We start from the raw sequence: 22,119 nt of genomic DNA, 5'->3' as shown, positions 1-22,119 counted from the left end.
TCAGACTTAAGATAAGCTTGGGTATGGCAAGAAATTCTGTATGTGTATTCTACCCTATCAGATGTAATCAAGCAGAGCAGTAAACGGAAGATCCTCCAAAGCACTCGATCTTCAAAGATAACACACACATATAGAGCACTTTCCAAATTCTCAAACTCTTCAGAATTAAAGATCCCTCCACCCTGTACAATTTTTACATACCGATTCTAGTGGACATCTCTTAACTAATATCCCAACATGCTTTGCACACCCTTTCTACTCCAAGACGTGCCTAAAAAGCAGATGGACTGATGAGATTCCTTTCCATTAAAGTAGCCAGTCTAGGCTTGTGTGGTTCAGCCGCTTCGCTGGCCATTCACGCCCAAAGCCATGAACGGCCCCCAAAGCGGGCGAAGCACACAAGCCTAGTAGCCACCCGATGAGGCTGTAGGGGCAACCAAAATAGCGCCTGACTACTAGTGTGAGAAACACGAACAAGGATTTATATGCCACCTAAATATATGTAATATAGCCAAGAGAGCCAAAGACTGTCCAGCTGTCAGGCAAGAGACGTTCAGAGGTGGATTGCCACTGCCTTCCCCCCCCCCCCCCGTCAATAGCAGAGTCCCCCAATATTCTGCCATGATGTTTGTGATTGATCCATTAATTGCCCTGCCTCTGTCAGTCTGTGATACCTCCCAGTTCCTGAGCTGCAAGGACAAACATGGTTTCAGTTCCCACAGGTTCGCTCATCCTCCCCAGCCTCCCTATCCTGGCCACGCCTCTGTAGTTTTAGATTGCACCAAATGTTTGCGCTCCTTTGAAATGCAGGCCGTCACCTTCCCAAGGGAGGGGGGAACGAGGTGGGCTTGGGTTTATCAGGGGAGTCATTTCCAAGATCCGCCATTCCTGTCTTTGTAACGATGTCTACGTCTCTGAATAAAGGAGTTTGCTTTTAAAGAAGTTTTCCTGTTCAAGTTAACGAGCACTCTTAAAGCTAGACAGGAATTCCATGGAGGACTGGTATTACAGAGGTTGCCCTCCCAAGGGCTACCCAGGGCTGACCCTGGAGGAACCAGAGAAGTAATGGGTTTAAACTACAAGTACAACGATATAGGCTAGATATCAGGGGGGAAAATTCACAGTCAGAGTAGTTCAGCAGTGGAATAGGCTGCCTAAGGAGGTGGTGAGCTCCCCCTCATTGGCAGTCGTCAAGCAAAGGTTGGATACACACATTTCTTGGATGCTTGAGGATGCTTAGGGCTGATCCTGCGTTGAGCAGGGGGTTGGACTAGATGGCCTGTGTGGCCCCTTCCAACTCTATGATTCTATGGTTCTAGGATGGATTTCTGCCAACCCACTTCCCTCTCCATCTGAGGCCACTGGAAGGAGCAGACACAGAGCCAAATAGTCGAAGTTAGGTTGGGGCTATAGCATCCTTCAGAGGGGGATGTCATTGTTCTGCCTCTTAGCTGCTCTTAGCTCATCACGTTTGACCTGGGTGCAGAAATCATGTCTTTTGATGTTTGTCAAGTGCTGCTTTACTGATCTCCAGCACAGGCTTTGGTGGGGCCTGGCGTTTCCTAGATTAGGCGCACCAGAGGGCTTCATGCGGCCCTTGCTGGCAGCAATCCCATCCGTTTTAAAAAACAATCGGTACACGATTTGCCACTCCCAAGTCCTCCTCGGCACCCGCCCGAAGCCACTTGGCTCTCGGGATCCTGGTCGCTCTTGTGAACTTACCAGCTGACATTCTGAGGCCGAATGATAATCTTCCGGTATGCGCCAGACAACGAGTAGTCTCTAATTTTATGATTCATGTTGTTGATATCGAGATTGTCAGCGGCCAGTATTTCCCTGTAAGCTTCTCCAACTGCAATAAAGCATACGTATTGACACAGAGGGTAGAATTCAGCACAACCAGTTCCCCAGATCAGCCTTCGGTCTCTCCCTGCCCCCCCCCCCCCGAAGGGCTTCCGCCGGGCCTCAGCATCCCGCTTCCAGACTCTGCCCTCCTCCCACACATGGCAGCCATGGAGTGCAGTGGCGTTCACAGGCACACCCAGGCCGGTGGTTGGCCAGAGCCAGACCCCCAGTGCCTGGCCCACCACCTGTCGCTGCTGTGCCCCAACTGGGGCGTAGCCCCAATGGCTGTTTTGGGGCAGTGCCTGTTTGGGCATTGTGCTGTCCTGCTCAGGAGAAACAATGGCCTTCTGTAGTGCCCTAACCCCCTCTAATTGGCATTAAAACTAAGATTGATAGTATCAAAGCTGTATATGGACTCCAACTCAGCAGCTTCTCACTACCCCCCACTGGGAATCTTTAGTTTAAGTACTCTAACTTCTATGTTATCATGGAACATCCAGGGTGGAGAAAATGTCCCCTTGGGTTTCTAAGCTCCTTTTTATTTTTATTTTTTTGCTTTAATTTGATATGATAAGACTGCTGCCTTGCAACAAAGGAATATGCGTCATCCTCAGCAGTAAGTCTCCCTGTGTTACACTGCAAACCGATATAGACTTATTCAGTCTAACCTCATGGCTTAGACTGCAACTATTATGTACAGGATTGCATTGCAAGTCACTTTTCAGTTTTGCACTGTGATTTACCCTTTAATTTTGTATTTAAATTGGGTTAAAATGAGGTTTACCGTGACAGCGTCTTGTAACTTAACTCCAGGCTTTTATCACCAACTGTTTTAGGTTATTCATGTGCTTTGCCAGATGACCCAGCCACCAAAACATCTATTATTATTATTATTATTATTATTATTATTATTATTATTATTATTATTTATTACCCGCCATTCCCAAACAGCTTGTGGCGGGTAATAACAGCACACAACAGCTTGTGGCGGGTTACAGTTGTCCAATATAAAACCCAATAAAACCCCCCCGGACATAAAACATAACACAACCAGTCATAAAACAAAAAGATACGGCAGAAAAACTCTAACTCCACCCTTAACCCTCGTTCCCCCCAATATAAACTCCTGGAGGGGTGGGAAGAGGGCGCAGATGGAACCAGCAAACTGCCACTCCCTCTGCTCTATCCTGGAAGGGGCCCATATAGATCTTCCTCGCCACGCTGGCCTCAACCAGAACCAAGCCAAACCTGCCACATCAGCAAGGGACGGAAAAATGCTTACTTTTATGCTTTGGATAGACGACATCAAACCCAGGCAAGGGCATCACCACGTCATGGATGCTGTAACCGTCCACATCTGCTTCTTCAATATAAACAGCGGTACCTCCAAAATATATTTTTAAAAAGTCATTTTCTAGTAACATGGTTTTCCCTAAACAGTTATTCTTCCCCCCCTTAAACACTGCAGAAGCAACAGGATTCAACGGTATAAGCAACTATTCAAGAAGAGTTTTCACCATTAAATTTTGACTCCATTATCATTTAATTAAAATTTCAGACACAAATTCTTACGGCTTGTCTGAACAACAGCAGGATTCTAGGGCAGGGGTAGTCAACCTGTGGTCCTCCAGATGTCCATGGACTACAATTCCCATGAGCCCCTGCCAGCATTTGCTGGCAGGGGCTCATGGGAATTGTAGTCCATGGACATCTGGAGGACCACAGGTTGACTACCCCTGTTCTAGGAGATCTGTTCAAAAGGACTGGTCGGGATCCAAATGCTGCCTGGTGCTGCATTTTATTTTTAAATGCTCCTTGTCTTGCTGATTAATCTCATCATTGTCATCCAGGCTAATTAGAAGTCACACAAACTGAAAAACAATTAATATTCTGAAGGTTTTTTTTTTTAATTGGATTGAACCCGAACAACTATGAGCCAATTTGCAGAAGAGATTTGTGCTGCCTTCCCTTTCTTCCAACAGCCTCCTGCACGCCCCTTCCCTGCACATACATTTTTGAGGGCAGGGGGGCCTTGAGACTGGAGGGAAGCTGCCGTGGGAAAGGGGAAACACCTTTCCCCAAGGCTTGTGTGAATAAAGCACAGAAGGCAGGAATCAAGGGGATTTCTACCAATTTGCCTCCCCCCCTTCCATTTTCAAGGGTCCCACAACCTTTAAGAGAAGTTGGGGCAGCCACTTTCACAAGCAGCGCTCTGCTCTCGGAGGTAGCTCCCGGGACTTTTAAAATACGAGCCTATTTTGAAACTTCTGAACTTATTTTGGATTCATTTCCATTTTTCAATCAACTCTGCAATGAGAGTTTGCTCTTAGGAGTTTTAACCTGGCCTGTGTTCAGCGGGCTGTACCCAAATGCCTTACAGAGGGAGTGTCTGATGCATGTTGCTGACTGGAAACCGTGCTGAGACTTTACCTCCTTTCAGTACAAGATCCCCTGACACTGCTCGGAGTCCGTATTCTTCTATTCTCTTGCTCACCATATTATTCCACACATAACTCTGATAACTATGAATGTACATCAGACGGTTATTTCTTGGGATCTGTGCACAGGGGAAAAGAAAAGTGATTTAACCGTGGACAAGTGGGAGTTATATATTTGTAACTCAGGTAACAAGAAAGGAAGCGTCTGTATTCCAACCAGATGATTCTGAGTATCTGAAAAAACGCCTCTCCACCTACGCCCCCCCCCCAGAGCTTTTGTTGTTGTTATGTGCGAAGTCGTGTCCGACCCATCGCGACCCCATGGACAATGATCCTCCAGGCTTTCCTGTCCTCTACCATTCCCCGGAGTCCATTTAAGTTTGCACCCCAGAGCTTTACGCTCTTCTAACACCAATAAACTGACGGTCCTGGCCCCACAGGCAGGAGGTGATGGGAAAGACCTCTGCCTGAGACCCTGGAGAGCTGCAGGAAGGGCCTGTGGCTCAATGGGAGAGCCTCTGTTTGGCATGCAGAAGGTCCCTGGCTCAGTCCCCAACACCTCCAGGCAGAAGGCCCAGGCAGTAGGTGATGGGAAAGACCTCCGAGAGCGGAGCCCCTGGAGAGCTGCTGCCAGTCTAAGTAGACAGTCCTGCCCTTGATGGACCAAGGAGGATCTGAGCCAGTAGAAGACAGCTGTATGTTAGAGTCTCATTCTTGGCTCATTGGAAGAGCCTCTGCTTGACATGCAGAAAGCCCAGGTTCCATCCCCGGCATTTCCAGTTGATGGCTTCGCCTACAAAGCTACTCAGTCCCCCACTGAAGATCTTTTCTGCAAGTCATTTGCTGCTTGTTACTTTTATTCTGATTCAACATCACGAGGCCGCTGAGGAAAGCTGTGAAAATGTGTCTTTTCGCTGGTCCACAGTTTGGCTTTATGTACTGATCTGAATCTCAATTAAAGACTACTCTTCTACTTCGTTCTTCGTCGTGGCCAGTCGGCCAGCTTCTTCGCTTATCTGCTCTTACCAGTTTAAGGAATTACCTGTTCCAAAGGAATTCCTGGCGGTCCAACAAAGTCAAAAAGAAGAACAGGGTCCGACAAATTGCCGCACAATAAAGTCTGTTAAGAAAAGTCTATGTCTGTTTATTAGGCTTGATTAGCAGGGACAAACATCAAAACGAATTTCTGGATTAACCATTAAGTACATTTGTGTTTAGGTAACGCCACTGAGGAAGTGTTCGAAAATGAGCGGTTTGTTAATCCGGAAACTCGTTTTGGCATTTGTCCCTGCTTACCTGGAGTCTGGCAACTCCCATCTTGGGAAGTCCACAGGTGAATTATAAATGCAGTCATGCTGACTGACAAAAACACCTAAAGAAGCCCAGCTGGCCTCAACCAGGGCCAGAGCCTTCTCAGTCTTGGCCCCCACCTGGTGGAATGAGCTCCCAGAGGACATCAGGGCCCTGCCGGACCTAAAACAATTCCACAGGGCCTGCAAAAAGGAGCTCTTCCGCCAGGCAAACCTTTTAAAAAGATTTCTTAAAGTGTGTGTGTCGTGGGGGAGGAATTGATATCTGGCAAGACATCCCAGCAGGTTGCTTTCTGCTGCATCTAAGCTTGACTCCACCCGCTGAGTTGTTTTCCAGAGACTGTGAGGGCTCAGAGGGGATTCTCAAATAATCACCGCAAACCACACTTACTATGCCAAAAGCGGATATGATATTCTTCAGCCCGTACTTGGATAGTCCCCTGAGCAACTGGCCTTCCACACATCTCTTCACGGGCAGCTTTTTGAGGGCAGCCGCTGGGTCTTTGGTCTTGGCCCACTCCTCTCGACATTTAACCAGGTACCCCTTTTCAGCTGCAATGACAATTTGAAGTTTTAGCACATTTGCCTCGCACAAATGTTTGCAGTCTTAAAATAGTGCATCAGGAACGTCCAGACATAAGAGAATGGTAACGGATATATAATAATGTATATATAATATTATGTAATACATAATGTTGAAACTTAATTTCAGAACTTTGCACATTTAAATTAATCATCTGAAATACGGCAAATACGTTGTAAATGTACAAAAATATTTAGGCTAGTTTTGTTTAATTAAAACCAGTGTCTGTCTCTTATGAACCAACTGTTCTTTTGATTTACGTCTTTGCACAATACATTCAGGTATCTGATTTATTGCAAAGAAGATTGCCTGTCTTAGGCTTCTAACCCCTGGTATAAACCATAAATCTATGGGTTTATCCCTCCCCCCACACACAATTTCTTCCTGAGCTGACCTGGACAGGCAAAAATCTAGAATGGGACAGGAATCTTGACGGAGGGCAGAAATCTACTGAACAATGTGAATTATCTCTCTTTCCCAGGAACCCCCCACACACACACACACTCACCACACACACTATTTGTAATCATACCTTTAGCATAGGGCTGAACTTAATTTTAATAAGAATTGCATCCAATGACATTATTTTATTTAACTTTACGGCAGGGGTTTCCAACCCCCGGTCCGCGGCCCAGTACCAGGCCGCTAAGGCCATGGTACCGGGCTGCCAGTGGCTGCGCCTGCCTCCCCCCCCATAGCGAGGGGGGAAGACGCAGGCGGGCCGTTGGCACGCCAGCGATGCAAACACGCACGCGCGGAGCCGCCACGTGCGCGTGTTTGCGCCCCCTGCTGGCGAAAACGCGCACGTGCGGCTATTCTACGCATTAGCGCCACCTAGTGGAGAAAACGTGCATGTGCGGCAACTGCGCATGCGCGTTTACATGCAGCTGCTGTGGCCGGGCCGCCGGCTCTCTCCCACCCTCAGAGGCTGTCCCCGACTACAAGAAGGTTGGGGACCGCTACTTTAGGAGACGAAATTCTTTTATTTATGGATAACATTCTGAAATCAGTTAAGAATCACAGACAGATTTCAAAGACTAAAAGCCAGCATGCAGCTATGGCACACGTGTTATCACTCGTTTTCCTATGCAGGACTCAATGAAATCTGTGTAGGATTTAATGCTCACCTCCAGGACGTGGCTTTAGTATGAGATCCATTACTTCGTTCCAGTTATTCTGTAGAATAGCTCTGAAATTTAAAAGCCAACCAACCATTATTAATGTTCTGAAGTCAAAAGAAAAATATCTGCAGGAATTTCATAAATGTTTTGAATAAAGTCTCGGCAGAGAGCACACAGGTATGTAAAATGAAATTTTAATCTTTATAGACCAGCCTTGGCATATCAAGCTTGTGTTTCGTTTTTCTTATACAATCTCTTCCATAATTATATCCTAGCTGCTATTTCTAGATGAGCCTCTTGTGGCGCAGAGTGGTAAGGCAGCCGTCTGAAAGCTCCGCCCATGAGGCTGGGAGTTCAATCCCAGCAGCCGGCTCAAGGTTGACTCAGCCTTCCATCCTTCCGAGGTGGGTAAAATGAGTACCCAGCTTGCTGGGGGGTAAACGGTAAGGACTGGCGAAGGCACTGGCAAACTACCCCGTATTGAGTCTGCCATGAAAACGCTGGAGGGCGTCACCCCAAGGGTCAGACATGACCCGGTGCTTGCACAGGGGATACCTTTACCTTTTTAGCTGCTATTTCTAGTACAGACAAGGATTTAAGGCAGAGAAATAAGTTCACAGATTTGGCCAGACTTATGCAGCAAGGCAATTCTTTCCAATTCACCCTTCCCAGTTATACCTCAAGGGGGAGCATCCTCCAAAAGCAGTGTTGGGGGTGTTTAGTATTGCCAGTAAAAAAAAAAGGGAGAGGAGGTGAAAAATGCTTTCCCTTGTGCCCATGAAAATCTAGGGGGGTGTCTAACCCAGGGACTTGTTCAAGGTCATCTAGCAAGATAATTATGTCTCTGGACTGGATCTACAGAAACACATACAGAGTTCCTTTTTCCTCTTTCCTACATCACCCCTTAGTATCTCCTGAAAAGACACTCAGTGCAAGACGCCCATGGAAATGGCAGCAGAAACAGCACAACGGTTTGCAGATGGGAAAGGGAAATTAATTAATCAAAGGTTGAGTGAGCTTGGTCTGTTTAGCCTAGAAAGGAGATGACTGATAACCATCTTAGAGTATTTAAAAGGCCGCCATGTAGAGGATGGAGCAGAGTTGTTCTCTCTTGCCCCGGAGGGACGGACCAGAACCAATGGGATGAAATGAATGCAAACGAAATTCCGTCTAAACCTCCAGAAGAAGTTCCTGACAGAGCGGTTTCTCAGTGGAACAGGCTTCCTCGGGAGGTGGTGGGTTCTCCATCTTTGGAAATCATTAAACAGAGGCTGGAACGCCATCTAATGGAGAGGCTGATTCTGTGAAGGTTCAAGGGGGTGGCAGGGATGAGCGAGTGTCCTGCATAGTGCAGGGGGTTGGACTAGATGACCCAGGAGATCTCTTCCACCTTTATTATTGTTATGACTGTATGTATGATTTGTATGATTGTAAAGGCTCCTCTCTGCTCATGCAAAGGAGTTTGGATCCACCCACATCTTGCCCAAGTTCAAAATGCTCATCCATTGGCTTCCAAGTGCTCACATGTCTCACAGAGAAAATAAAGGCAACACACCTGCCAACCTGGTAGGTAGGGACAGCCGTTGTTCCAAACCTTTGCATCCCATAGTAGTTGATGAATCCAATTTCCCGGAGAGAGAGCATGGCTTGTTGAATTTGATCTTCTGTTCCAGTTATATTTCTGGCAAGGCAACATTTTAGGGGAAGGTAAACACACATATCTTAGGAGGGCCAAAAGCTGTCAATAATTACAACATGGATACCGAAAAGAAGACAGACGATCAAGGCCTGAGCATTTTTCTGCCTTCCCCAATCCCATTCCACACTTTGTATAAAATCTAGCCTGATGAAAGAAAAAGCTTGCCTGCTCTTGCATTGTTTTTCTGGGTCCAAATAATTTATTACATGGATTTGTTACTCAGGTTTTATATCCAAGTTGCAGTCCTTGCACACTTGGTGTAATCTATGTTCCAGATCAACGGGGCTTAGTTCATGATGAGGGGAAAACTCAATAAGGCATATGGAGCCAGAGAAAGGGGTTGAAAAGACCCCCCCCACACACACACACACATAAACCCACGCTGCAGCCCTTTCACTGGCAACAGCAGGGGGGGAGGAAAACTCAAATCTCTCCTGTTGTAGCACCAAGCAAACAACCTTTGTGGGTTTTTTGAAGGCATGTTCCCCTGATGGGTATCTGACTATGAATCTGATTGCAAGTCTGCCACAAGTTGTGTGTTTTTTTTCTATTTGCCCCTTAATGCGGCTGCCGTCAACTCCAGGAAGCAAAGTGCCAATTTACGGGCCCCCGTCAGCATTTTGGTAAGTGGGAAGGAAGGATGACGCACACAGTGCTCACACATGACCAAACCATCCCACAGAGTATATTCACGTCAGGAATACTGCGAACCGTAAGGATCACTTGAGAAATGTGATTCATGCTGCCAGACCGACGTGGCAACTTGGCTAATAAACTTGAATGTTGATTTTGTTGATCATTCATTGTAATAGTTTGGCCCCCCTCTTAAATGAACCCGCTTCTTTTTACTGTATTAAAAACACACATGGAACCCCAGTTCACGCTGGATTAGATTTTCTTTTACAGCCATACGTCTCTTACAAGAAGTACCGGCCCATCTGGATACAGCATGCTCACCTAAGAACCACTGTGAAATGGTTGCCTTGAAGTTCTCCCAGCTTCAGTGGATGGTTTTTGTAACTGAAATTTCCAAGCTTGAAATTCATCAGGCATTTGTTTAAATGAGCCAGTCTTTGTGCTGTGATTCTGCATGGGGGACGGGGGGAAGGGGAGAGAGGAGATCCGGAAGAAACAGAGACATTGGAAGATACTGAACCATTCGGATGTTAACTCTTATTTCGGGACTGTGATAAAGGGAGACTTGTGGGATGCTTTGAGTAAATGAATGTGCAGGACTTACTGAATTCCACATTGGCTTTCAGTGTGAAATTGGGCTTTCCCCAAATAAACCTACACAATGTAAAACAAAGACTGCACCCTGCAAGGGCACAGATAATTAGATTCAGTATTCAATTACCCAAACAACTTCCTGTTTTTACTTACCTAAGAACAGCAATTTCTTGAACAGTAATAGCCCTTTTGTCTTTGGTCCCCATGTAGGAAAATATATTTGGTTTAACTCTATAAAAAGAAAAAGAAAGACTTAGCACGGTCCTTTCTTTTAAAATAGGCAGGATACACATTTTCAGTAGACAGAGAGGGAGAGGCGAGTGGACTAAATCTATATGTTAAATAAAATCCAGTCAAATGGTACAGTGCAGAAGAGCCTACATTCAGGGCCTGGATTTTTTGTAGTGTAATCTGGGCCTTCTTCCAAAGATCCAATGGAATTTTAGTTCAGGGTGCTGCATCCTATGGACGTATAGCCAAAGTTTAAGGTATATGGGAAGGATGTGAGAATAACTAGGATGTGAAGATAGATTCAAGTGGGTAGCCGGTCTGAAGCAGCACAACAAAACAAAATCAGAGTCCAGTGGGATCTTTTCTTAAAAGGGCCACTAGACTCTGATTTAGGATGTGAAGGGAATGGCTGCAAAGTTTTCAGCGGGACTGAAGGACATCTTAGAGATATTTTACTGAAAAAAGACTGAGAAGTGAACAGCTGTCATGAGCCAACCATGGACAGATTCATCTATTACAATCCATGATCAGCTAATTAGGGGGGGAAAGCTTGCATGATACACATAAGATGCATAAAAGTAGCATTCTTTGCAATTCATACCCTTGACAATAATCAAAATACTAGAACAGTAGCCAGGCTACAATGTGATCTAATGTGATCAGTGCCACCTTATACACACGACTACAGCCTTCAAAATTGACTGCTTTTCTCTACCTGAAGGAGTCTCAAAGCGGCTTCCATTCGCCTTCCCTTTCCTCTCCGCACAACAGACACCCTGTGAGGTGGGTGAGGCTGAGAGAGCCCTGAGATTACTGCTTGGTCAGAACAGCTTTCTTAGTGCCGTGGGGAGCCCAAGGTCACCCAGCTGGCTGCACGTGGGGGAACACGGAATCAAACGCGGCTCGCCAGATTAGAAGTCCAAACTCCTAACCACTACGCCAAGCTGGTATCACTATGCTTAGGTTTGCAGTACCTTAAAAACTTTGAAAGCACGTTGATGGCATCCATAGTATCCTTGTTTTCTTTGTATAAAACGAAGTGGCAGTAGCTTCCCCTGGATTTTGGCCAAGAATGTTTTCTTGGATCTTTAAAGATAAAACATTAAAACATTCAACGTGTTAAAAGTGGGAACAAGATCACGGTTTTCCATTTAAGCATTTGTTGCAAACCACAGTTCGTACACTTTGCCACTGCATTCTCCACTCTGGGGCGGAAAAGATCTCAAAAGTCACACGGGAATGCCAGAAACTTGCCAGAAAGTCCTTCAAAGTCCAGCACTACCACAACACACAACTCATTCGCTTTCAACAATGGCTAGTGGGCCAAAAAAGCACAAAAAAATTAAAAAACAAAACCGTCATTATCGGAAAATTATAAAAATCAAAAACGTTTTTCCAGCCACGACAACACCATGAAGAAACATATTTCTAATTTAAAAGGATAATTTTATTCATTTACTTCATTTGCATGCCACCTTCCTCCCCAAAAGGGATCCTCCTGTCCTCCATTTTATCTTCACAATAACCCTGTCAGGTAGGCTAGGCTGAGAGAATGGCCCAAGGTCACCCAGCAATCATTCAGTATTCAGCAGATATTTGAACCCGGGACCCCCAAGTTCCAATCTGATTCTCTAACTCAGGGATTCCCAAACAGGTGTCCCTGTGAGTTCCAGAGAGGGGTCCACAGGCTTTCCCTTTCTGCCTTAATGGATTCGGCCACAAGCTAAGAAACTACCTGCTTCTCTTGGGATTTCTGCACCTGAGAAGAGATGGAGCCTGTACACCTACTCCTGCCTTAAGCTGCATCCTATCCTTCTCATGCCTCCCTGTTAATGTGGGTGGTGCTGTCCCTGGCGTGTGACATATCACTTTTGGGGGCATGGCAGGGAGATGTGGCCAGCTGAAACCACTTCTGGGGCTCCTCAAAGTCTGACAAGTTATTGCAAGGATTCCTCCATGGTCAAAAAGTTGAAGGCGGCTGCTCTAACCATCATGCCACACTGGCTCCTGAGCATCTTAAGAGTAAGTCCATACATTGTAATTCCCTTAACAACTGCATTTCCCAGGCTAGATTTCCCAGATCAATTTTGCCATTGGAGATGCTTCCCCCCTCCCAGCAGATGGAGTTTTCCCCTTCCAGATGAAAGCATCTCTCTCTGGCATCCCATCCACTGCTATTTACTGCATTTCGTGCTAGCTTGGTGCAGGGACTAAAGTGTCGGACAAGAGGAAAACCATGCCCAAAACCCGACTGACGCTCACTGGCGCTGCAGTCCTAGGCACACTTACTCCTGGGTTAAACCACTGGTTCAAATTAGTTTCGACTGGACTAAATGGGCATAGGATTGTGCTGGGGGTGACTTGGAACAGCCTCCTCCCAGCCAAAGGTGAACGTCCCAAGCCAGGAGTCCAGCTCCAGTGAAGATAAGGTAGCAACAGTTATGCTTCATGCTTTCCTTACCTGCTTGGCTTCATCAGGTTATTTAAGCCACAGGTCAAGGTTGGTCACAAGAGTGCACAAAACCCAAGGTGTGAAAGGTTTGTAAGCCAAGGTTTCACGTTAACAGAGCAATCCTACGCACAGGTAAAGTTTTCCCCAGTGCAAGCACCGGGTCATGTCTGACCCTTGGGGTGACGCCCTCTAGCGTTTTCTTGGCAGACTCAATACGGGGTGGTTTGCCAGTGCCTTCCCCAGTCATTACCGTTTACCCCCCAGCAAGCTGGGTGCTTATTTTACCGACCTCGGAAGGATGGAAGGCTGAGTTGACCTTGAGCCGGCTGCTTCGATCGAACTCCCAGCCTCATGGTCAGAGCTTTCAGACTGCATGTCTGCTGCCTTACTACTCTGCGTCACAAGAGGCTCATGCACAAGTACATACTGATAAATCAGTGGGTTAAGAAGAGCGCAACTCTGCTCATGGTGGAACTGTTTCATCTACTCTCAGTCATTTCATTCAGAACACATGAAATGACCTTTGCCTGGCTTTGGACGCGGTCTTCAGTTCCTCTAGTTGCACATTTTGTACAGAGGGGGCTTACAGAGGGGGTTTGTGATAATCCACAACTGTCAGAGCTGGAGAATTTGGATTAATTCCCAAGGAGCTTGGCCGTTTCATGAAAGCAGCTCTAAAAATTTCACACCATCACAAATCTCGGGAGTTTATCAGTTTTTACTGCTAAGTGATCATAATTAGACATTAATGTGAAGCTGGATTCTGTATTAGCTTATGTTATACCTGCAGTCCCATGCACTCACTTACAAGTATGCTCCACTGAGTATATTAGAATTTACATTGGAATAAACAGAGGACAGGGCCACGCAAGTGTGCATTTCCTATTAATTCCTCCAGGTTCTTCACAATTTCGTAGGCCTGAATTATCGTCCACTGGATAGGCATTTCATTTTCTCCCACGCATGAAATGCCAGCATCGCTTACCTGTTGAAGTTCTGGCCTCTGATCAAATGCATAGGGTAAAGAGCATAAGAGAGCAAGGTTTATTCCTTTTGTTCTTGAGCCACCAAAGTGCTTCAGGTGGAAGCATGCACGTTGATCGGCTAGGCTAGATGACGCTTTATGCCGGGACATATCTAGAGCATTCCACAGTTAATGGAGTGGGGCTGGCGTCTCTCTCAGGAAGCCATGTGATGGAATCATGCAGAGGACGATGTGAACAAATGGCAGGTTTCAGCTACAGATGGAACAAACTACATTGGGATGCAGAGACCCAAGAAAAAACCACGGGTAGAATGGCTCAGGTGTTCATAACAGAACCGAGTTATAAGTCCAGTTCAAACCTGCAAGCTTAACTAACTGGGATCCCAGGGCTGTGGCAGACTGCCAGCTGTGTACCTTTCCCCCTCCAGGCCTCAGCCACAGAACGGAACAAAACCATCCTGCAAATACTTACACATTATGAGGAATGCGGATCCTGGTCACTGAACGCGCAAACATATTTTTGATACATCTCTGGAAAATGCAGGCGTCCTGAAAGACCCTTGGCCGTGAAGTTTGATACCGTCCTATGAAACTGTTCATATGCCAACCTCAGCAATTTAGAAAATTCATCTGACGCATGCATTTTTCTAGAACAGCCGAGCAGGAAAAGATGGGAGCGCATGGGTTCTCTGAAGATTTCTTTCTGACCTGCTAAACATGCACGCTCCATGCACAATGCATGCAAATGTCGATCACCTTTATATATTCAGTAAAATCACTAACACAGTTGTATTTTTCAGTAAATACCAATAACATTGTTTTTACATAAAATCATAGAATAATGGAAGGGACCTCCTGGGTCATCTAGTCCAACCCCCTGCACTATGCAGGACACCCACAACCCTCTCGCTCCTCCACTGTCACCTGCCACCCCCTTGAGCCTTCACAGAATCAGCCTCTCCGTCAAATGGCTCTCCAGCCTCTGCTTTAAAATCTCCAAAGATGGAGAACGCACCACCTCCCGAGGAAGCCTGTTCCACTGAGAAACCGCTCTGTCAGGAACTTCTTCCAAAGTTTAGATGGAATTTCTTTTGAATTAATTTCATCCCATTGGTTCTGGTCCGTCCCTCTGGGGCAAGAAAGAACAACTCTGCTCCATCCTCTACATCGATGGTCCCCAACCACCCTCCCCCCCCCACAGTAAGCCACTTCCCAGGCCTGCAAAAGTGGACGATTATCTGCGGCCCGGCAAGCTTCGTTTTGTGGGAGGGGGGGGAGAGGGAAGCAGGTCCGCGCATGCGCGATTGCCCTCCCCTTAGAAAGGTTGCAGACCACTGCTCTACATGGCCGCCTTTTAAATACTTGAAGATGGTTATCAGATCCCCTCTCAGTCGTCTCCTCATAGTACCATGAATAAACAATAAACTGCAGTTCAAAACAGGTTTCCAGGTTGTCTGACGACTGTAAGCTTTTGCAAGGAAGCCAAATCTTGCTGCTCTGGGCAACCTTTCAAGGCCATTAGAACACATGAGGACTCCCCACCCTTTCTACCCCACAAGTAAGTCTGCAGGTATTCGTAGGCCATGATAACTGCTTTCCTGCTGGCAAAAGCACCACAGGAGAAGTAAGGATTTGTCTTCTGGTTAGTGGTAACTTGGGCATAAGCTAAGGAGCTCAAGCCCAATTCTCTTGTGCCACGAACTCAGCTACGTGGAAAGAGGCCAGCTCTGTAAGGAGCAATGAAAAGGCTGTGGAGTGAATAAAATTCAAGGCCATTTACAGATAATGTGCAGCAACAGGGAGGGCGGAAGGAAACTCTCTCCTCACTAGCAAGGTACCAGAGCGATTTACACGTGAAAATGCAGTCACTAGAGCATGCAGCCCAGAGGTGGAAACCGCTATCAACTCATAGCTGTTTTATGGTGACCCGGTTGGATTCTCAAGAGACAAACAGAGGTGGTTTGCCAGTGGCGTTCTTGGTGGACCCCCCCTCCCCCAAGCAAAGTACTAACCAAGGCTGACCCTGCGTAGATCCTGAGTTCTGCCAAGCCCACACCATATAGGTGAGCATTAAAGAAAAGTTATTTGCGTGGACTGATCCTATAATCTCTGTAATTCATTTAATACATGATAAATTACTATATTTTAATTTCTAAAAATACCCCCAGAAAGCTACAAGTTGAAGAATATACAGACAGATCTCTAATGAAATCTTTCTGTTCTAGGACTACCAATGTCTCCATTTTAGCATCTTCATATGCGAACATAAACTAAAGTGTCATTTTTCCATCATGCACAAAAGGTTTTTAACAAGTTTGACTACAAACGCCAATTACTTGCTTCACAATCTCTCTATGTTAGGAGTAGTCAAACTGCGGCCCTCCAGATGTCCATGGACTACAATTCCCATGAGCCCCTGCCAGTGAATGCTGGCAGGGGCTCATGGGCATCTGGAGGGCCGCAGTTTGACTACCCCTGCTCTATGTTAATAAAAACAGTGTTCAATTAGAACTCTTGGGACTCTATGATTCTTTGCACGATGCAAGGTACAGCAAAAAGGGATGTTAAAGCTTTTCCAAGACTCCCTCGTGCTCAACACTATCCAAAATTCAATAGAGTCAACCTTCATCCAATTCTGATTTTCAGTTCTGAATTAAAAGCGATCACTCAACTCACTTGCAAGTGCCTTTTTCCCGGCAGCGTGGTAAGCAACGATGTACTTTTTCCCATCCCGATCTTCTGTTTTAGTCTCTAATCCCGGAAACAGGGATTTCACAGCCTGATGAATCACGGTCCTTTTTTCCTTACTGTCTTCGATGACCTACAAAGCAGCATCATTTAAAAAAAATTAAAATAATGCAGGCAAAACTTTGATATTTGTCACAATTTACCTTCATCATAATAAAGCACTCGATGACTTCTATTCTAGATGAAGAAAATTTTAAACCAATCCAACCAGGCACCCAATCAGCAAGCCCAGATGAAACACCAATGCTTCTTAGCTGCTACAGCTGAAGGGAGAAAAATATTTCTAACTCCAAGCAATTCATTAGAAATTGCTGGAGATGTCTTTTAAACTAGTCCCCCTTGCCTGTCCCTTAAATTTCAGTTTCAGCTGTAGCAATGATCAGATGATCAGGGTTAAGGTTTTGGTTCTTACCTTCAAGGCCATACACCATCTGGGCCCAGTGTACCTTCCTATGCCCCCAAAAGAGCTTTACGCTCCGCCGCCATCCCTGGCCCAAAACAAGCACGTTGGACATCAACAAGGGCCAGAGCCTTCTCTGTACTGACCCCCTGTGTCCTCACCTCAAGCACGAACTTGTGCAGTCCTTCCAAAAATGTACTGATTTATTTTATACACTAGGGACAAAGCTCGTTGCCTTCAGGCCCTAGACAATGAGCGCTAGATTTGGGGGGCGGGGGGGAGAACTCTGCGTGCAACCTCCCCCGCCCCCTCGGACCTGGAAAGGCTGCAGGCTGGAGATCCCCGGGAAGAGAACTCACCAGCAGGGGCAGCTCTCACACGGCAGGGATCTGCAGCCTCCGAGCCTCGGAGGGAAGTAGGAGGGTGTGGTCATGGGTGGGGGACAGAAGGTGATTGGCTGGCAGCCGGACAGACAGGCAAGCTAGTTGGAAGAGGCACTCAGGGGTGGGACAGCTGCCCTGAGTGGGTGTTAAGCATTGAGTGGCACTTAAGCCATGAGACCAGCTCCTCCTCCAAGGCCTTACACCAGAAATATATTATGTGGAAGAGATGTGTGTGGAAGATCTTTGTGCCCAGCAGTCAGTCGAGACAACGCACAAGCACAGCAAGTGATGGGATCATGTTTACTCTGCGTATCGTTCAGACAGTTTACCTCGATGGCAATGCTGCCTTCTTTATTCTTAAAAAGCTGAAGGTCCTCTAGCTGCTGCTTCTCTTCAGCTGACAACACATCAAAGGTCTCTTCCGGTGGATCCTAAAAAGCGTGACACGTGACAGCATGAAAAGAGCATTCAGCACGTATGCACTGATTTTAATTTAAAAACTTTAATGAGTTATGGAGGCTATGCGAGGGGGGGAAGTTACCTCATCAACCACTGGCACAGAGAAGTCATCTAAATGAATGACACGCCCATCTTTTCCTATCTCATGAACAACAAAATCGGAATATCTAATAAACAAGACAAATAGGTTAACAGATCTCTACAACCATTTCTGAGATGACATCCCTGTTCCTGAATGCTCACGTGATCAGAACTGAGATCTATCGGACCTGTTTTCTCACGGAATAAACCTGCTTTTCTGATTGTTCATTTCCTATCATGTTGCTTAAGGAACATTAAAAAAAGACACACACCCCTCCCCCATTTGGGTTTTTTTTAACCCTTCTGAATTAATTTATTTGAAACATTTATTCCCCATCACATGGGCTCAGACTCAAGGTGGCTAGTAATTCAGTGCCTTGATAAAAGGGCACAATTAAGATTTTTTTTAAAGCCTCCATATTAAAGCACCTTTGAATAAAAAAAAGCACAGATTACAGATTAAAAAGCACACCAGAGTAAAAATCACATCATCTGAAAAAGATGAAGCCTGGATGTTATTCAGTCGATTTTGCAATTGGTATAAAATCTCTAAAATGATGTACAGGAGCGCTCATTAAACTAACAGAAGCAATGCTGTTAGACCCGAGGCTAACTACGAGCCACAGCCTGCAAACTGGGATTCAGCCCTGGAAATACCTTGGCATATTTCCCCCCTCAGTGCCTGCTCTTAGTAATTACACAGACACCAAGAAAGACATGACATTTCCAGAAATTTAAAAGCCATGGAAAAACTTGTCTGAAACATTTCATTTCATTCATTCTAGTGGAGAAAATATCTCACTGGAGTTTTTTTCAGAGCTCCTCAGAATTTCCACTGGAAAAGTGGGGGAAGGGGTAATCTTTGGGGAGAATGTTCTTTTCCTCTCTCAAAAATGTCCAGGTTTTTCCCTGGGCCTTCATACAGTTTACAAGTAAGTTTCTAGCTCAGTTCTATGGGAACCAAGCCTGCAATCCTAAACACACTTCCTCAATCCCATTTAACTAAATAGGATTCACTTTTGAGGGCACATGCTCGGGATGGCCCTGTAACTCAATCTGCAAGGTTTCCCAGTGGAGATGGACCATGTTTTCTGCCTAGGTTGTTTTTTGTTTAAAGAACCCATCTTGCTAATTTGGACTCCTTTGAAATCTGAAAACAAACCAGCAAGATTTCCTGGTTTTTTCAGACATGTAAATATCAACCAGTTGGGAAGGAATCATCATCGATGCAAATCAATTTCCGAGGTTCTCAAGACTGGTAGATAAACGGTTCGAGACAGTTCCTTGCACTGTACAATTCTGAGAACTGTACTAGGATTTTGCTGAGTCCAAGAACAAGAAAGAATACGGGTTTCTAACATACAGAACAAGGACGAACTAATTGGCGGGGGCAGCAGTTTCTCGGGGCCTCCCGGACTGAGCTTCACGACCAAATAAGAAGCAAGAGGAAGGTAAGCAGGGACAGAGCTAGCTAGTTCAGCATTTTTTCAGTACCGTGTCTTGCTCCAACTGAAGCAGCACAGTTCTCTGTATCTGAAGCCAATCCATGGGGTTAGTTCCTAAAGCATTGACAGTTACCTCTCTTTCAAGATGCCAGAAAAGCCCTCGTGAGAACTGACAAACTTGGTGATACCGACATCGAGTTCAGTCAGGCCGTGCTTCATCATGTCTGCAAAGCTCTCTGGATCTCCGTCATCATTCCCTTCCAGCTCTTCCTCTTCGCCTTGCTCTGCGCTTTCCTCTGTGGGGATGGTTTCATCTTTTGTGCTCTGAAGGGCAGGTTTCCCAGGTGGGCCCAGTTCCGCCTCCACAGTGATAGGGTCAGGATCCTCCCTTCCTTTCAGAGACTCTTCTGAGAACCTTTGCCTTTTAGTTTCATCCGCATTTGCCTGACCATCCTCAGGAAGAGGACGCTTCAGAGAGATGGTGTCCATTTCCCCAGCTTCCATTTGTAAAGAAGAGTAAAACGCAGTTCTAAAAAGGGAGAAAGACAACAAAATAACTTTTATGCTGTTGTATGTCATAGGAAATAGCTTAATGAAATAGCTTTTCACGGGGGGGGGGGATATTGGGACTGTCCAAGTGATGTAGACAAATTTTTATTAGTTAATATTATTGTTTTTATTTTGATTTATTACCCACCACTCCCAAATGGCTCATGGCGGGTTACAAAGTCTGAATAAAATCCCCAATAAAGCTCCCATTAAAACCCCAGACAAAAAGACACACGGGTCCAAAAACACAGATCAAGGAAAGATACAGCAGAAAAAAAAATTCAAATCACAATCCTTACCCTCCACTAGAAACCACATAGAGGAAGCAGGGGAGAGGGGGGCAGAAGGAAACCATAGCTGCCATTCACATCGCTCTATCCTGGAAGGGGGGCCCTACAGATCTTCTTTGCCGGCCAGGCCTCAACCATAGACCAGGTGGAGGAGCTCCATTTTGCAGAACGCTGGAAGCTCCCACAACTGGATTTTAAAATTATTGGGAAATGAATTCTTCCTTCTGAAAGGTTCCATCACAACAGAAACCAGGTGGATACATTAATACGCCCTGATATTACTTAAGAAGAGTCGGTTTTTATATGCCGCTTTTCTCTACCCGGTAGAGTCTCAAAGCGCCTTCCAATCTTTTTCCCTTTCCTCTCCCCACAACAGACACCCTGTGAGGTGGGAGAGGCTGAGAGAGCTCTGAGATTCATGCTTGGTCAGAACAGGTTTCTCAGTGTTGTGGTGAGCCCAAGGTCACCCAGCTGGCTGCATGTGGAGGAGAAGCAGGGAATCAAACCAAGCTCACCAGATTAGAAGTCTGCATTTCTAACCACCACACTAAACTGGCTCCAGCACTATTATGTTACTATATTCTATGTACTTAAATAAGTAGGGGTGGGGTGTAGGACAACAGCCCCCAGACTGTGCACATCTGTAACCCTGAAGGACAGCCCACTGTGCCATAGTCATAAGGAACATTCACACCATGCCATGCAAAACAGTGGCTTTCTAAAACCAAGTCAGAGTCCAGGGACACCTTTAAGACCAACAAAGATTTCTGTGTTACAGGGGAAACGTGGAAAAGATGTTTTCAGCAATATTTCCAAACTATAACACAGGAATCGACTTGAGTATCGCACAGCAACTTTACCTTGTCCCCTGTGCTGGTGAGCACAACATAACCCCCCCCCCCCCTTCTGAAAAACCAGAGAAAATGAATACGTTTGGCACCTTTTTAATATGGAGCTGGCCATTTCCTCCACAGCACACAGCTGCGGGCTGGCAACGCACTACCCAAGAGCGCAAATTGTGGGAGACGGCATCATTCTGCAAACGTGCCCAGAGCAGAGATGCCCGGGATTGAGCCTGGGTTCTTGTGCACGTAAAAGTAAATGCTCTACCTACTGAGCCACGGCTGCCCCACACAGCGTAGTGAGGGGCGGGGAAGGATCTTGAATGACAGTCGGCTTCAAGCAGCCTCAGAGCGAGAAGGGCAGGAAGCGCATTTGCAGGGGAGGAACAGCGCGGGGTTCTGCAGCATCAGTTCCTCCTCTCTCCAGGGTGGCGTTAGCAAGGGCGCTTACTTACCCGCAGCTGGCTTAGCAAGCGATGGGAAGAGAGAAATGCGGAAAAGGGGAGCGAGTGAGATGCGTGGAGCTGTCCCTGGACATGTGCTCAGCCCCTCCAGCGGGGAGCAGAGACGCCACAAGGGGCGGACTCAGCGCCTGGATGCAAAGCACTCCGGCTGGTTCCGGGGCATGGCGAGCGCATGACGTCCTCCGTGCGCGCTGGGTGAGCCGCTAGCGCTGCCCGCTTCTCGGAGCTGTGGGGGTGCGTGGATGTGTCGGAAGAAGATGCTCTTTGGGGCGCACGGCCATGCACGCTTCCTGCGACAGAATTACAGAGGGGAGCCGGGATAGTGAAAGGATTGCAATGCCACAGTAATAGTAATCGGGTCTCTCCGGTGGCAGGCTTTATTCCAGCAGCAGAAGTTGGCGGGGAATCTGCTTCTTCAGACGCAAAGCCAGAATAGTTGAAAGCTCCCTACTTATTCAGTGGGCATCAGCAGTACTACTCGTAAATCACCACTTTGCCCATAGAAGCTTGCGACAGAAAGGGGAAATAATGCATTGATTTAGCAATGTCAGTTGTAGGGTGAGG

General features: G+C 46.3%; 1 protein-coding gene across 6 annotated transcripts in view; it reads right to left on the bottom strand.

Moving 5' to 3' along the window:
• The window catches only part of PUS7 (pseudouridine synthase 7), a 67,108-nt gene that overhangs the window by 1,554 nt on the left and 43,435 nt on the right, over positions 1 to 22,119 (bottom strand). For 3 of the 6 annotated variants that reach the window (XM_077340344.1, XM_077340343.1, XM_077340342.1), the window contains 13 exons: positions 19,544 to 19,939; positions 17,967 to 18,051; positions 17,755 to 17,856; positions 16,571 to 16,715; positions 11,432 to 11,543; positions 10,380 to 10,457; positions 9,954 to 10,082; positions 8,853 to 8,978; positions 7,304 to 7,365; positions 5,985 to 6,145; positions 4,276 to 4,402; positions 3,128 to 3,229; positions 1,723 to 1,852 (listed from right to left, as the gene is read on the bottom strand). In XM_077340344.1, the coding sequence (XP_077196459.1) occupies positions 1,723 to 1,852; positions 3,128 to 3,229; positions 4,276 to 4,402; positions 5,985 to 6,145; positions 7,304 to 7,365; positions 8,853 to 8,978; positions 9,954 to 10,082; positions 10,380 to 10,457; positions 11,432 to 11,543; positions 16,571 to 16,715; positions 17,755 to 17,856; positions 17,967 to 18,051; positions 19,544 to 19,914 (1,730 nt within the window). In that variant the 5' untranslated portion in view covers positions 19,915 to 19,939. Of the gene's footprint in view, positions 1 to 1,722; positions 1,853 to 3,127; positions 3,230 to 4,275; positions 4,403 to 5,984; positions 6,146 to 7,303; positions 7,366 to 8,852; positions 8,979 to 9,953; positions 10,083 to 10,379; positions 10,458 to 11,431; positions 11,544 to 16,570; positions 16,716 to 17,754; positions 17,857 to 17,966; positions 18,052 to 19,543; positions 19,940 to 21,189; positions 21,338 to 21,359; positions 21,514 to 21,546; positions 21,706 to 22,119 lie in introns of those variants that run through there. The other 3 variants (XM_077340341.1, XM_077340345.1, XM_077340340.1) reach the window with 3 other exon arrangements.

Source organism: Paroedura picta, chromosome 5 (genome assembly GCF_049243985.1).
Source record: "Paroedura picta isolate Pp20150507F chromosome 5, Ppicta_v3.0, whole genome shotgun sequence".
Classification (NCBI taxonomy): Eukaryota; Metazoa; Chordata; class Lepidosauria; order Squamata; family Gekkonidae; genus Paroedura; species Paroedura picta.
Note: the sequence above shows the minus strand (reverse complement) of the source record. Positions and strands in the feature narration are given on the sequence as shown.